Consider the following 15,375-nt stretch of genomic DNA (forward strand, 5'->3'; position numbering starts at 1 on the left):
TGAGTAGACCTACAATCGTGTAAATACGGTAGTTTTGAGCGCTCCACTTATCTCGAACCATGCAAAACTTAAGGTCAGACCACACACATGCTTACCAGCGCATGCTCACTCCTGGCTGCTCCTGGTTAGATGCATTGACAGACTTAGCTTTGTATTGATTAAGCCATTGATACTTCTTCAAGATGCGCAAGTTACATGTGGCTATTATCCATCAGTCAAGCTGGTGCAGGACAAAGCCAATCTGCACCTAATAACACAGTCGGACAGGAGCATATGAGCATAAATGTACACTCTAGCTCTGTCATACTCAAAGCAAATGCAGCAGTTGCATGTAGCTATGGTGTGCTGTATAGCGTAGATCCTGCAGCCTTCGCAGGGTGCTGCGACGAGTCTGCTGGCTGAGTGCACTGCGAACAAGCCTGAGGACAACTGCGTTTCACACATTTGGTGCATTGTAGGCACTAATCGGAAATAGTGGCGCGTATGTGAACGTCCAAAATCAGATTTGAACTGCATGCCACGGTGACTTTCAGTAGGCGGAGTGTTGTGGGCACGCCCCGCTCCGCCGTAGCCTTTGCATTGCAAATCATTGAAGAAGCAGAAGCACCACGAATGGTCTAATTGCCAATAACTCCACTTTTGCTAAACGCAATGAAGAACTTTTTGCAGCGAAGTATTTCTGAAATAGTCTAATTTAACTTCATATTCAATTCTCAACTTTGATAAAAAGTGGTTCAGGGCCCTTTAACCCTTTGAGGGTAGATATTTTTCGCCATATGCAACCACCCAGGGTCAATTTTTTTTATTGCAGATTCCAATTCTTCCTAGGGACTTATTCCAAAAAAAATTTACCGTAATTTTTCTAGGGTGACCGTAAAGTGAGAAAAAAATATTTTGCACTCTTCATTCATGAATAACTATAATAAAGAGGGAAATAAACTTATCAGAAATAAAAATTTGATGCATTTTTATGCACATAGTTCAAGGCTTTGAAAATCCGCACACGAGAATATTTCGCAAGTCTCAAATGTTCCTGCTCTTACACCATTACGTACGTCCATAGCGTAATCAAACTGCATAGGTGCGTGCACTCAAGAAAACTGTTTGGTTCTGTGCCCATCAAAAAAAGCGACACATGTGACAAACTTCCACTAATCTTCATCTTATCGCCAGCCAGCTGGGCAATTAGTTTTCGTGAGTCTTAAAAAAAAAAAAGAAAAGAAACGGAAACATGGCGGCATCCTTCCTGTGAGCACTAAACGAGCGAGAAACAAGCGGTCGCCCTTTAACCCTTTCGCTGTCGGACCTTTCTGGCCGTGACGCACCCCCAGTGTTGGCTTGGTTTCAGGGAACGAGCATAACAGGGAATGAACATAGCAATTTATTTTTGATTATGATTGGTATACAAATAACATAGTCAATGCAATATGCACATTTCAGTGTTCTGCAACTGTTGTTATTAAACATCATCATCATCAGCCTGACTATAAAATCCGTTCAACATCCGAATCTGACGATGCGGAACCCTCTTCCTCGCATGCGACTCTGTCCGAGTCCGAATCCGAGCTCGGCTTGTATTCTGAATCGCAATTGAGCCACCGCTCCAATGAGCAGACGAAGGTCCCGCGCGCTGAGCCATGCGAAAGTAACCACGCGCAGGGAGGATGCGCTTTCAGTCGCCTGCACAACGGAGATAAATGGGATATTGCATGATCAAGAAGACAGAGGGAGATGGAAAAGGGCTAAACAAAGTTCGAAGGGCTTTACGTTTACTGCTGTAAGTCGGAAGCGAGGGTGTGGCGAGAGAGCGAAAGCAGCAATCGAGTCACTCTTTTCGGAGTGCACCTGAACTTGGCGCGCTGTAGCAGACACACCAACAGAAGAAAAATAAAAACCTTCAAACCAGCGGAGATGGCAGAACAACCCTTGAACCCATAACCACACGCGCGCGACGCATGATCCAGCGAACGCGGAGCCACCACGCCACTCAGCAAAGAGAAAGTGGGGAGTGGCTGTCGCACCGTACTCTTCAATACATGGATTGACACAGGTTGAGGCGAATATACGATCTTGTAGAAAGAGTCAACAGATGGCGTGGCCAATCCAGGAGCGCCAGCTTTGCGCGCAGGCGCAAAATTTTGAACGCATAGAGAACGTACCGGTACGTCAGTGACACGGTGGAGAGGAAGCGCGATGACGTACCGGTATGTCCGTGACAGCGAAAGGGTTAAGCGATTAGTAACGAGATATCCATCACTTTTCAAAGCGCAAAGTGCCGAAACCGCTCACGAAACAAAATCCAAACGGCCGCCCGCACGCATGCGCGTGCCTATGCGCAAATGGTAGTGTATAGATGCGCGGGGGCAAACTAGCGTTAAAACAAACCATGCAACGAAAACCGATAGAGGGAGGTGCTCGAAAAAAATTCCCTGTATCCCCACATAGTGGCAGCACATGACAGAAAAGAAAAAGTAAGGAAATTGGTGTGCTTCTTAAACATACAGAGGGTGCCGTAAATATACGGCGCCGCCTGTATTGATCATTTCGATCACACATGATCGATGATAGATGATCACACATGATTGATGATAGATGATCACACATCGATCATTTTGGGACTTGTTCGCGGCGCCGTATATTTATGTCATTGACCGTCAAACGGTTAAGCAGAGCAGGGTGTGCCGACAACACTGCGCCTGCTATGGGGGAGCAGTTAAAATTCGATTTTGGATGTTCACGTAGATGCCACTATTTCCGATTTGGGCACCTGCGACGCCTCTAAAGTTGATGTCTTATTTGACAGCATGTGCTAAAACAGTGCCGTTTTGAATTTGTTGGCGTTAAATCGTGAAAAGTCATCACATTGTCATTAGGAGAAGCACATTTGCAGGGAGGCGGCGCTGCATTCAATATATCAAATGGGGCAATAAGCGAGAGTTCGGTACAAGTGCACAACTTCTCATACGTTTACAAGGAATTTTTGAGGGGATAATTTGTGTGTTCGATATGAGCAATAATTCAATACGCCCAGGTTCAACTGTACATGCCTCAGTGAAGCTTCTGTAGGGGCGAGTTGGTACATGTCCAGTAAAAGAGAATAGCGAAAACCAGGACGACCACAAAATGAGAGGGACGCACACAGAAGCGCTACTAACAACTAGTTTTATTTTCCCGCCACAACGCACGTATATACACCATCGCCACACAACACATGCACAAGCGTAATCAAAATGAACACATCACTTACGCCAGGCAGTTCACAAATATGCGAGTTTAAAGACTGACACTCTGCAGCGTAAAGAGATAAGGATGTGTCACCGACACAGTCATCTGCTTGTTCCTTGTGCGATAAGCTTCTAGTACTTATCGTGCTTGCTAGCTTTTGCTTCGCCCCAAAATCAAGGTCTCATCAAAGCACAGGGCATAATTGTGGCAAGAATTCAAATGGAACACAAGATGTGCCCCTCTGTCAGCATTGCTGTTTGCTTTTCTGGCGTGCTCCCTGAGTCAATGCAGGCGAGTTTTGATAGTCAGGTTCACCGGCTTTCAGCAGCAGGATTCCCTATGACGCTCAACAGCTATAGCCGAGGGTCCGTTACAGAGGTTGAAAATCAGAAAGCCGAGTACGAAGTCAACAACAGAACGTGAAGCATTCAGAGCTGTGGTGGTGCCTTATGTACATAAGGTTTCCCGCAACTTTAAGAAGGTCGCAGGTAGCCATGGCGTCCCTCTGGCTTTTTCTGCTCCGAATAAGCTCACGAAACTGTGTGCCCGCACATGCAGTGATAACAGGCGAGGCTGCCAAATTAGGCATGGGATGTCGTACATTCCCTGTGCAATCGGAGAGGTTTATGCCCTACCATTATCATGTGGAAAGACGTACATTGGTCAGACCAGGTGGTGCAACAACAAGCTACTCAGGGAACATGCCAGAGGAGCAAACAGCAATGCTAACGAAGGGGCACATCATGTGTCTCATTTAAATTCATGCCACAATTGTGCACTACACTTTGATGAGACCTTGATTCTGGGATGAAGCAAAAGTGAGCAAGCGCAATTAGTACTGGAAGCTTATCACACAAGCAAACAAGCAGATGACTGTGTCAGTGACACATCCTTATCTCTTTACGCTGCAGAGTGTCAGTCTTTAAGCTCGCATATCTGTTAACTGGCTCGGGTAAGTGATGTGCTCATTTTGATTACGTTTGCACATGTGTGGCCATGGTGTATATATGTGCGTTGTGGCGGGAGAATAAAACTAGTTGTTAGTAGCGCATCTGCGTGTGTCCCTCTCATTTTGTGGTCATCCTGGTTGGAGCTATTCTCTTTTACTGTATACAGTCTTCTGAGAAATTGCTGTATGCAAACAATAAAAATGTCAAGTACAGGACAAGGACAAAAGATGAAGAAGGTGACAGCACAAACGCTTGTGTCCTTTTGCCTTCTTTGTCTTTGGTCTCATATTCTTAGTAACATGGCTGTGCATCCTGCTCTAACAAGAAGTTAAACAATGTATACACCTCTGTGTTTGCTGTCAGCTGCTGCCTTGTTGGAACTAACCCCCCCCCCTCCCGGCCATTTGTTTCTCTCTGTTCCCTTTATCGGTGGTGGTGTCCAGTTTGAGCACTTCTACCAGAGCAAGTTCTCTGGGCGCAAGCTGAGCTGGCTGCAGCACCTATGCCAGGCGGAGGTGCGGCTGTGCTACCTGCGTCGTTCATACCTGGTCAGCCTGGGCACCTACCAGATGGCACTGCTGCTGCCCTTTGAGACTGCCGACTCTCTGGCCGTCCGCGACCTGCAGGAGGCCACGCGACTTGCACAGGACCAGCTGCTACGACAACTGCAGGGCCTGCTCGACGCCCGGCTCCTGCTGTGCAAGGAGGTGAGCATCTGCCACCAGGCATTGGCCTCTGTTCCCTCCTGACCACTTCTATCTTCTTATCTTCTATCAGAGTGTTGATTTTTGTCTGGTGTTGTTCTTTGATTCAATGAGGCTAATTGTGCTCATATTCCTTTCTTCTTTACCTCTTTGGTGCTGTGCCCTTTGTCATAGTTTTGCTTCGTGATCTTTGTCTTCCCTCCACACCTGCTTTATTTTCCCCCATCTATCATTTCCTACCTCAGGTGTAGGCAGGTGGGATGCTAGCGTGTCCCACCCTCTCGTTTCTTTTGTTTCTGAAGCTAATAGTAATAATTCCTTTACTTCATTGCTTCACCTATTCTGCAATGATAGCTGTTGTGGTTTCGTTCAGCTCTGAGCTAATCCGTACATCCATCCAGGCCTCATAAATAATCTATCCGTTTACGCAAACTCTGTTGATGATTCGGATGCCTGCATGGAGGTTGCCTAAATGTTTCCTTAACACTAGGGTTGTGCGAATATGAGGTACAGTTGAACCCAGATACATCAAACTCGAAGAGGATCATGAAATAGTTCGATATATGGATAATTTAAAATATAAAATATGCCTATCTGAAGCTTATCTGAAACCTCCGCACATCTCAATTCAATTTCCCATGATTTTGGAAAGTGGAAATTAATCAGTTTGCATCTCTGAGTCCGTGTCAGATGCACAAAACCTTATATTTCTTGCATGTGGTTGTGATAAGCTGCTCGCGCTGCGGAGTGATTTACCAATTGCAACACTAACCCCGAAAGCCTGCGTCGCCAAACTGAGAGAGAGCGGTGTGCCTCGTGTGGGTGTTGAAGCACTTGTTGCACATGTTTACTTAAGATACGGTGGAAATGGACACACTGTGGAAGCTAACCAGCCTATATGGATATGTGCCGTACCGCCATCAGCGTATTTGGACTGTGACATGCGCGTGAGCATGCCAGGCCGTGTGTATGCCATTTAAAAGACCCATTGTCATACGATCGTCTCCTCCAGTTGCTGCGTCAATCGGTGGTTGTCAACACAGATGCTGTAAATTCAAAAGTGGCCTTTGCCTTGCAGAATATCTGAGTCCATTCCCACTTAGGTGTAATTCTAGCGAGAACAAATAAAACGCGTTCAGTGCAGACTGAATCGCACAGCATATGCGAGTCTTGTGTGCTGCTGCTGTGATGGTCTTTCCGTAAAATGCAGATGTAGCGTGCAGTGGTTTTGTTAAATCGAAACTGTAATCTGAAAATCCAATTAAATGGGGGTTGAAGCTGGATTTGTTTTAGCCACACGGGAATGCCTAAAATGCCATTTACGGAAAGCCCTGGTCTACAAAGCTGAGCCCAGCATAAAAATTGTAACAGTGCAAACACATGCAACCACAAAGTACCAGGGACGAGACACAAGCGCTTGGTACCACACATCCTTTGTACTTTGTGGTTGCATGTGTTTGCGCTGTTACAATTCTTATGTCAAGTATGCACCAACTTGCCCAGAAAGAAGTTTTAATGAGCCCAGCAATGCGGCTCAACTCCAGTTTGGCATCCCATGCCCAGAGCTGCTCAGTGAAATGATTGAGTGTCATCCACACTTTCATGCAGAGTGCGTATTGGACAGGTAGACTGTTTGCATTCTTGAAGCAGAATGGTGATCCGCTCTTGCCCATGACAAATCACCACAGTTTGCACGATCAAGCCATCCATGTGTGCAGCGAGCAAAACTGAGACACGCACCACGCTTTTTCCTCCGTGACTTGTACTACCCATCGGATTCAATGTCATTTGACAGCATCTGTCAAAATAATGCACTTTCAAGTTCGTTAGCATAATATATTTCTGATGGAGCAAGAACTTTGTACCCATTAGGAGAAGCACACTGGCAGGGGCATGGCACTGTGCAGAATTCAATAAATTGAACGTGGCAGTGAATGGTATTTGATACACGCCATACATACATACCATATACATACATACCATATACATACATACCATATAGACTCATGTATGGGCCACACCCGTGTGAGGGCCACACCCTCATTTGGCAGCCCAAAATTTGAAAAAAATAATTCCAACGGAGAAGCAATTGCATTCGCTGCCCCAATGCTGTGTGCATGCACCGGCAAATTGTGATGTGCTGTGTACTTCCGCATGCAGCTACTAGATGGCGAGAGCTGCAGGTTGACCTCTAATGCTATAGTACATCCAGAGTGTGCACAAGTTGCTGGCTGCGCCGGCACCGTTTTGACCAAAAGGTTCGCTCCCGTGCCTGTGGACAAGCATGTCCACAGGCAACCAACCGACAAATATAGCTAGTGTACCTACAAAGTTCATTTGTGTGTTAACTGAACAGAATAGGATAAGCTCGCATGCAGGCAGAAAGCAGTGATCTGAATTTGTATTGTATTGTTTGGGACATCGAGTCTCATCGTTCACTTTCAGGGCAAGTGCCCAATCTCCCTTTACCAAATCAAGGAAGGATAGACTTCACTGATTTCTACTGTGAACTCGTGTACTGCGATAGCAGTAACTCCCCCAGTGCAGCTCCCCAGCTGTGTGAAACGATGACAACAATATAATGGTGGCAGTTGGGGCATGATGGTGGTAATGATGATGACAACAAAGGCAAAATGATGAAGGCTACAGCTTAATTAAATTGACAGACAAAAATAAAGCCTACCTTAAAAAGCTCTTAAGTGCTGTCATAGTAAAATGCCACATACTTAGTACGTACCTCTAAGATTCACGCCGATTAAACGAAGCATAGATCATGGCACAAAAATGTGTGCTGCAGCCTAACAGAACAGTTGAATGAACTAGCAAGCTTTGTTTCAAACTCTTGACCACTGTTATGGTAAAACATAATCCCCACAATAGTAGTAGGTTCTTGCTGTTCTGGCCATTATGTTGCCTTTAAAACATGCTACTTATTTTGAGGGGAGGGTTTTTATTTGCTTGCTTCATTTATGCTAAGTATTCTTTAATGCCAAGTAGTGAATAAGCTGTGTCATCGAAAGATACACATGTGGGATGGCAGGCTGATGTGCATTATGTGTTTTTGTGATGTCATTTACAGGAGGGTCCCCTGACACCATCCACAGTCTTACACTTGAACAAGTCTTACTCGAATAAGCGGACGAAGTTCAAGATCTCTGCTGTAATCCAGAAGGAAGCAGCTCAGGTGAGGACTCTTGGCTGTTTAAAGTGCCATATGTGCTTTGATAGGTCGTGGTAGCAACCTGCCACAGTATCCCAGTAGTTATGACATCGCATTACTAAGCTCGAGGTTACAGGTTTGATGCCGGCCATGGCAGCCACATTTCAGGAGGGGGGGAGTGAAATGTAAGAATGCCCATGTACGTAGTTTTAGGTTAAGATTAATGAGGAGTCCCCCACTACAGTGTGCCTCATAATTGGATCATTTAATTGGAATCAAAGTGCAGTCATTATGCAAGTAAGTATGGTAGTAGCTGCAAATGCAAAACACCTAAGTGCTCTAAGCAAATGCTGCCAGGCTAACATGTGGAGGAATTTTACTACAGATGACGATAAAAGAGCTGTCGATGTACTTTCTCAATGAAGACATGGCAATCATGAAAAACTCTTCTGCACACTACCCATAATTCCTGCTGTAGTATAACAACCGCATCATCAAATTTCCCTTCAGCAGTCCTCTAGTAATGTCTCACCCTTGACTAGCCTCTTACTTCTATGCCACAGAGTCAACTGACACACTAAAAAGAAAAATCTTTATATAAAGATGTATGCTGTCCTTTGCACAAAGAGTGAAATTCTCCTTGCCTTCTGCCTGCAGCAAGAGCTGGAGCAGACGCACAGCTCAGTAGATGAAGACCGCAAGCTGTACCTGCAGGCTGCTGTCGTGCGCATCATGAAAGCCCGCAAGGTGCTCAGGCATAACACACTCATTCAAGAGGTATGTCCCCTCTTCTTTGCTTCTGCCGTCTGCTCTTGGATTTCTCACTTCACAAGTTCTGCTTATTACCAGGCTTAAGCCATATTAACTTAAGCCTACCAAGAGTTTAGACTATTCCTAGCACTGTGCTACAGAAGAGAGGTGCAGTGAAGTGTAGAGGAAGCTCTGGACAAGAATGGTATCTCAGGGAAGTTGGTAACGGTTCATTTCGATGGTGTTGACAACAGAGACAGCTCTAAGAAAATAAGGGACATGCAGAGAGGGGAAGAGAACTGTGCCTTTTCACATTCAGGCAGTCCTTTATTGCCTTAGGTCTGTGTCCAATGACAGCGCCATCAGTCTAGGCATAGAGGCAGAGTTAACAATGTACAGCACGACACACAGAGCTCAACATTAGTTGCACAGGGTATTTCCCAGGCTAAAGCCTACCTCTTGACAATGGGGATTTGTCTTCGTCGGTTCCCTTGCCAAATGTTGGCTCTGGCCTGAGACACCCCTTGTTAGACGCCCACTCCTGATCACTTAAAATATACATCTTCCAATGATCCTCCTGTCTCGTTCGAATACAGTGTGACACACAGCACTGTGTGTCATGCACTGTGCCTCTTTGTCTTCCATTCCAGTGCTGTACAAATAAAGAATAAAGTTTGTTAATCTGAAAAGTTTGTTAATGTGGTGTTTGTAGTAATGAGGTCTCACTGTATGTGGGTGTGCGAAGCTTTTTCTAGAAATTTGCTTGGCCTAAAACAGTCACGGCTGCACAGATAAAGCTTTGTGAAAGTAAAAACGTCATAAAAATGTTCATTCACCAGTACTACAACTTTCGGTAATGTTTACTCACCTACAGTGCGCAGGCAAATGAGGAAAAACAAAAACTTCGAACTGTCACACAGCTAGTGCAGATCTTGTCATTTGTTTTCCAACTTAAGTGGTCTGTCTGCCACTACTTTTCATGTTTCATATAATTGTACATTCAGGTACAAATCCTTACGATCTAATCAAAAATGTTCTTATTTAGTATTTTAAAAAAAGACAACTCTTTACAGGCTTAGTAGAAAATTAACCACTGGGACAGACTAAACGGTGCTAGCCAAGCACGTATTCGAGGTGTCCTGGCTCCCCGAGAACGATGCCAATCTGAAGTTGCCACATCTCAGCATTCCCATGCATACAACAGCAGGACAGCGCCAGTTTTCCCTCTAAGTAATAAAAGTAGATTCTATGCTGAAGCAAGAATGGCCAGGAATTGATGAAGTGACATGCTTTGGAAACTAGTACAGTGGAATCCCATTGATATGTTCTTTGCTCTTGCGTTTTCCTGGCCGCTAGGCTGCGTTTTTGTGGTCCCTGCCTAAATACCATTGACTCCTACGTATTATGTTCCCATTTGATTCAGCATAATTCTGTAATGTTCCCACATCTTGTGTTGTATTTGAAAGTGGCCGCCACGTAAATATAATGGTGCCGGAAGAAATTGGCTCCTGCACCTTGCAACAAGCAACCAATTGGCTCCAACAAGTGGCGAATTTATTGCAACGAGACCGAAGTTTGCAATAATCGAACGAAGTTGCACAAGCCAGGCACTGCACAAACATTGGGGGCAAGCATGTACAGAGCAGTCAGCAAAGCATTTGAAAAAGTGCACATCGATTAAAGCCTCCCGGGGACCATGCACACTGGGCCAATTCTGCCAAGTACAGGGCTACATTTACTTTGGGGCCCGCAAGTGTCTTATTTACCATTTCACAATTGCCTGTTCTCTTTAGTGAGCTTCGGCACAATATAACCGTGTTGTGCGTTGAAGTGTACTCAAAATACTGCGGTAGGGGCCTCTGTGGAGGAATGCCGTACGTGTCCCTTAATTATACATGCACGCATGTGCCGTTCTTGGTCACAGTATGAGAACCGAGACATCTAATAACTGCACTGGCAGCCACTCGGCGTGTTTCTGAATTTGGGCTGTGATGATTTGCACCCTTCCTCACGGTTACGTTTTCCCGGCTGGTGCGTTTTTTTTCCATGGCTCCTTTAAAAATGCATCGATGGGGTTCAATTGTATATGCAAATGTTGGGTAGGTTTGCTTTACAAAAGACAGGATATAAGACCTCTGGAAGAGGTCGTTGCTGCATCGTGCCCAGCATCTTTATTGATCAAGTAGTGGACAATAAGTAGACCCACAATGAATATTACGAAATGAGGGTAAACAAATGCAATTCATGCACATAGTGTCCAAAGCAACAAAGGTCAAATATAAGCTGTCTAGGCTGTGAATAGCATTTTTTGAACATTGCTTGGCCATGCTGGAAGTATCAGCTTGGATGTTCTGGATGAAACCCATTGCTTTCCAGTGCTGTGAGTAACACTTTGCTACAAGTAATGTGTTCAGCCGGCTTGTGCAATCATAGACCCAAACACTGAGTGTTGCAATTAGCCATCTCAGTACTAACGTCGTGGTGTTAGATTAGCAGTTGTAACATCTTGTAAACCACTATGCTAGCTAGATAATATCAGAGCACCCGCCACGGTGGCTTAGTGTCTATGGTGTTTCGCTGCTAAGCACGAGGTCAAATCCTGGCTTCAGTGGCCACATTTCAATGGGGGTGAAATGCAAGAATATCTGTGGTCCTGTGCATTGGGGGCACGTTAAAGATTCCCTGGTGGTCAAAATTAATCTGGGATTCCCCACTGTGACGTGCCTCATAATCGAATCGTGGTTCAATTCAGAATTCAGTAAAAGCAGTAATATGGTTGCAGTGCCCAGTTGTATTAACCCTCAAAGAAAAGACACCACTTACATTGGAATTAATTTTTGAACACTTTGTGATTGGAATTTCCACTTGGGATTTATCTTTTTTTACTGTACGATTTGAATTTGTGAGACTGGAAGACAATCACACATTGATGTCTATTTACATCATTGCTTCTGCTATACTCCAGGTAATCAGTCAAGCTAAGAGCCGGTTTGTGCCCAGCATCGCCATGATCAAGAAGTGCATCGAGGCTTTGATCGACAAGCAGTACCTTGAGAGGACACCAAACTCCACCGATGAGTACTGCTATGTCGCCTGACGGACACAGTTCCAATCATTGTTTTTGGGAGATAACCTGTACAGAAGCCACCACGCCCCGCTTAATAAAAGTGTTCTCAGCTGCCCTTTTGCCATTTGATAAATAGGAGATCTGGATATAGGACGAAGGCTGTACACGCATTCTTCAGTCCTGTCCTCCCTGTATGGAATCTGTGGGCCGACACAAAAGACGCACTTTGTGCAATGTGCTATCATGTTCAAGGTGACTTGCAAGGCAAGAACTGCAGGCAGAGAACTTTGACTGGGGCTGGTGAGGGGACTGGGAGGTGTGGTTGGACAGGTCACATACTAAAACGGAAATTTCAGGGGGGCACATGCTGTGTGTGTGTGTGTGCGCGTGCATGCGTGTGTGTGTGTGTGTGTGTGTGTGTGTGTGTGTGTGTGTGTGTGTGTGGTGCGTGTGTGTGCGTGTGTGTGTGTGTGTCATGGCATCACCACTTGCTCAGATGCTACAACTCATCCCTCATGGAACCCCTTGAGGCATGACAGATTTTGGGGTAAGCTAGTAATGCATATTGTTACGTGTTACAGCTGCGAGGGACATTGTTCACGTGGTGAGACTTCCTATCACACACATTTCACCAGGGATGTATAGCTTAAGCACTGGGACGGTGCTTCTACTGCTGGTCTTCATCTTGGTCACCATTGACCTACAGGGAAATATATATTGTAAATAGCCTTGTGCATCAGCTACATGTAACATTATTGTTGGTGTAAACTGTAAGAGACATAGGCAGCAGACAAGGATAAACAGAAGCATTTCTATGATCTTGATCTCTGGAAGTGCCTTCACCACTGTTTGCATTTTTTTAGCACGTATACTACTGATATACATTGCAAGCATTTCCTACCAAAGATTATTCTTCAAAGCAGTGAAACACAACAAACAGCGAGTGAGTGTACTGTTGAATTTCATTGGTATATTTTCAGTTAAGTACGATTTACTTAAAGTTTTCATGACGGGGAGCACTAATATTCCCACAAGAGTTTTTACGTCTGTTTCTTTTGTGAGCTGCAATCATGGTGTCAAAGAAATGAACGCTGTTACTCTTTAAAGGGACCCCAAAACACTTTTTTTACTGAGAAAATGTTGCCGATCTCTTGTAGCGGCTGCTGTAAACTTCTGGGCCAACTTTTACTACACTACATCAACAGGGAATTTACAATCTCGTGTCAGAAACAGCGAAAAATCACTCGCTCGGGTTTCCACAATGTCGTCATGCAACATCATCATCACCCACCTATGCTATCGGCTGATTACATGGCCATCATTAGCATTGCAATAGCTGGTGAAGTAATTGCACAGTAACACTTGGTCTGCTTCATGTGGTGTTTGTTGGAGTGAAGATTTGCAGGCGCAACCGAGCAATCTCTTCGAGAAGTAAAGGAAGTGTGTGAGCTGTATTCATTATTGTAATTTGTGCCTCTCGGAGGTAATGCAAAGATTCTGCTTTTCTTTCTTCTAATTATCTCTCTGGGCATAGCCAATGATATCCACTCAAATAAACCTTTAGCTTCTCACTGCCAGATTCATTCATTGTTCTCAAATTCATATGTTGGCAACCTAATGGAGAGGTGTTATGCTATCCTTGAACAAACTGAGATGGTGGCAATGCCATCCAGTAAACATGAGAAGAAGCCTAATGCTAGAAGGAACATATGCGCTCAATTTTTGTCATTGACATGTAGAAGAAAATGTAACTTAAGACTGTGTTCACAACTCGGAAGATGATATTTCAGAGCACGAAAAAAAATCTCGGTGCCCTTCCGCTATGTGAAGAAGGGTGATCAGCGAAGCTGTGTATGTGGGTCCCTTAATGGCGAACTGCACCCCCGCCGTGGGTCGGCCTCGCATTGCACTATCTTCGGGATCGGCCCACGTATGAGGAGTGCTTAATGCCTGCTTCACCTCCGAGGCGGGTCGGCCTGGAATTGCACTTCGGGCTCGGCCCACCTATGGGGAGTGCTTAACGCCTGCTTCACTTCCGCTGCGAGTCGGCCCGGCATTGCACTATCCTCGGGATCGGCCCACGTATGGGAAGTGCTGAACGCCTGCTTCACCTCAGCCGCGGGTCGGCCCGGCATTGCGCTATATTCGGTATCGGCCCACGCATGGGGAGTGCTTAACGCCTGCTTCACCTGAACCACGGGTGGGGCCTGCATTACACTATCTCCGGGATTGGCCCACGTATGGGGAGTGCTTAACGCCTGCTTCACCTCCGCCGCGAGTCGGCCCGGAATTGCACTTCGGTATCGGCCCACGTATGGGGAGTGCTTAACGCTTGCTTCACCTCCGCCGCGGGTCGGGCAAGTATTGCACTTTCTTCGGGATCGGCTCACGTGTGGGAAGTGCTGAACGCCTGCTTCACCTCCGCCGCGGCTCGGGACAGTATTGCACTATCTTCGGCATCGGCTCACCTATGGGGAATGCTTAACGCCTCCTTCACCTCCGTCGCGGGTTGGCCCGGAATGGCGTTTTCTTCGGGACCATGCAGCCCACATATGGGGAATGCTTAACGCCTGCTTCACTTCCGCCGCGGATCAGCCTGGCATTGCGCTATCTTCGGGGTCGGCCCACCTATGGGGAGTGCTTTACACCTGTTCGCCTCCGCCGCGGGTTGGGCCGCTATTGCACTATCTCCGGGATCGGCCCACGTATGGGGAGTTTTTCGCTTACGACACGAAAATTTCCTTAGGCGGTAGAGGTATACAGCTTCGCTGTAAAAGTTGCAAATGCCAACTCAGTTTAGTACGCGGGTGTTGAGCTGGCGTTAACCATTCATGACAGGTGCTGGTAACATTGCATTTACAGTATCAGTGTTATCCACTAGTGTAGTGCCGGCAGAATGGTTGAGAGGCAGAATCCTGAACTGTCAATTGGTTGCTCATAAGTTTGAGTCACCCCGGCGCAATGTTATTTTTCTTTGTAATTTTCTCGTAATGCTCGTAACAGCTATCGCTGTAAAATTATGGTACATGACTTTTTTTACTTAGCAAGGAAATATACGAGGCTCAACTGCAGGGGAAAGGGGTAGAGATGGCCATCACTTATTATCCAGCGATTTTTGCTGTCATGGTTCTCACTAGAGCTGAACGAAAGCACGCCACTACTGAATAGTTTTGCAGAATGTGAAGGAAATGGATAGGTAGTGATCGTTTGCATGCATTTGCACATTTGTGCCACAATAAGCGCTATCATGAGGCTCTGTGTCACACTTGCAGAGCTCATCGCATTCTGTGCCATCGCATGGACGAAATTCCACCAGGAGCACGATGGGACTGATGGCAAGTTTTTTCCTGTGCAGGCCATAATGGATTGTACTAGCTTCAAGATGTCATTGACACTATATAGGGAAAACACTGGGCTTGTGTGAATATTATATTTAATATATTCAGTCGAATACTAATGCAATAGCGTTAAGGGCCCCGTGTCGCAGAAAATCTGGCGTCTGTGTCCAGCGTCAGACGT

The 15,375-nt window shown here is 45.7% G+C and overlaps 1 protein-coding gene across 1 annotated transcript in view; it reads left to right on the forward strand.

Moving 5' to 3' along the window:
• Positions 1-11,971, forward strand: part of Cul2 (cullin 2) — a 62,142-nt gene extending 50,171 nt beyond the window's left edge. The window contains exons 14-17 of the mRNA XM_065436558.2: positions 4,619-4,882; positions 7,959-8,063; positions 8,697-8,816; positions 11,755-11,971. Coding sequence (XP_065292630.1) covers positions 4,619-4,882; positions 7,959-8,063; positions 8,697-8,816; positions 11,755-11,886 — 621 coding nt within the window. The 3' untranslated portion in view covers positions 11,887-11,971. The remainder of the gene's footprint in view (positions 1-4,618; positions 4,883-7,958; positions 8,064-8,696; positions 8,817-11,754) is intronic.
• Positions 11,972-15,375: the final 3,404 nt, after the last annotated feature.

This window comes from Dermacentor albipictus, chromosome 1 (genome assembly GCF_038994185.2).
Source record: "Dermacentor albipictus isolate Rhodes 1998 colony chromosome 1, USDA_Dalb.pri_finalv2, whole genome shotgun sequence".
In the NCBI taxonomy this organism is placed as follows: Eukaryota; Metazoa; Arthropoda; class Arachnida; order Ixodida; family Ixodidae; genus Dermacentor; species Dermacentor albipictus.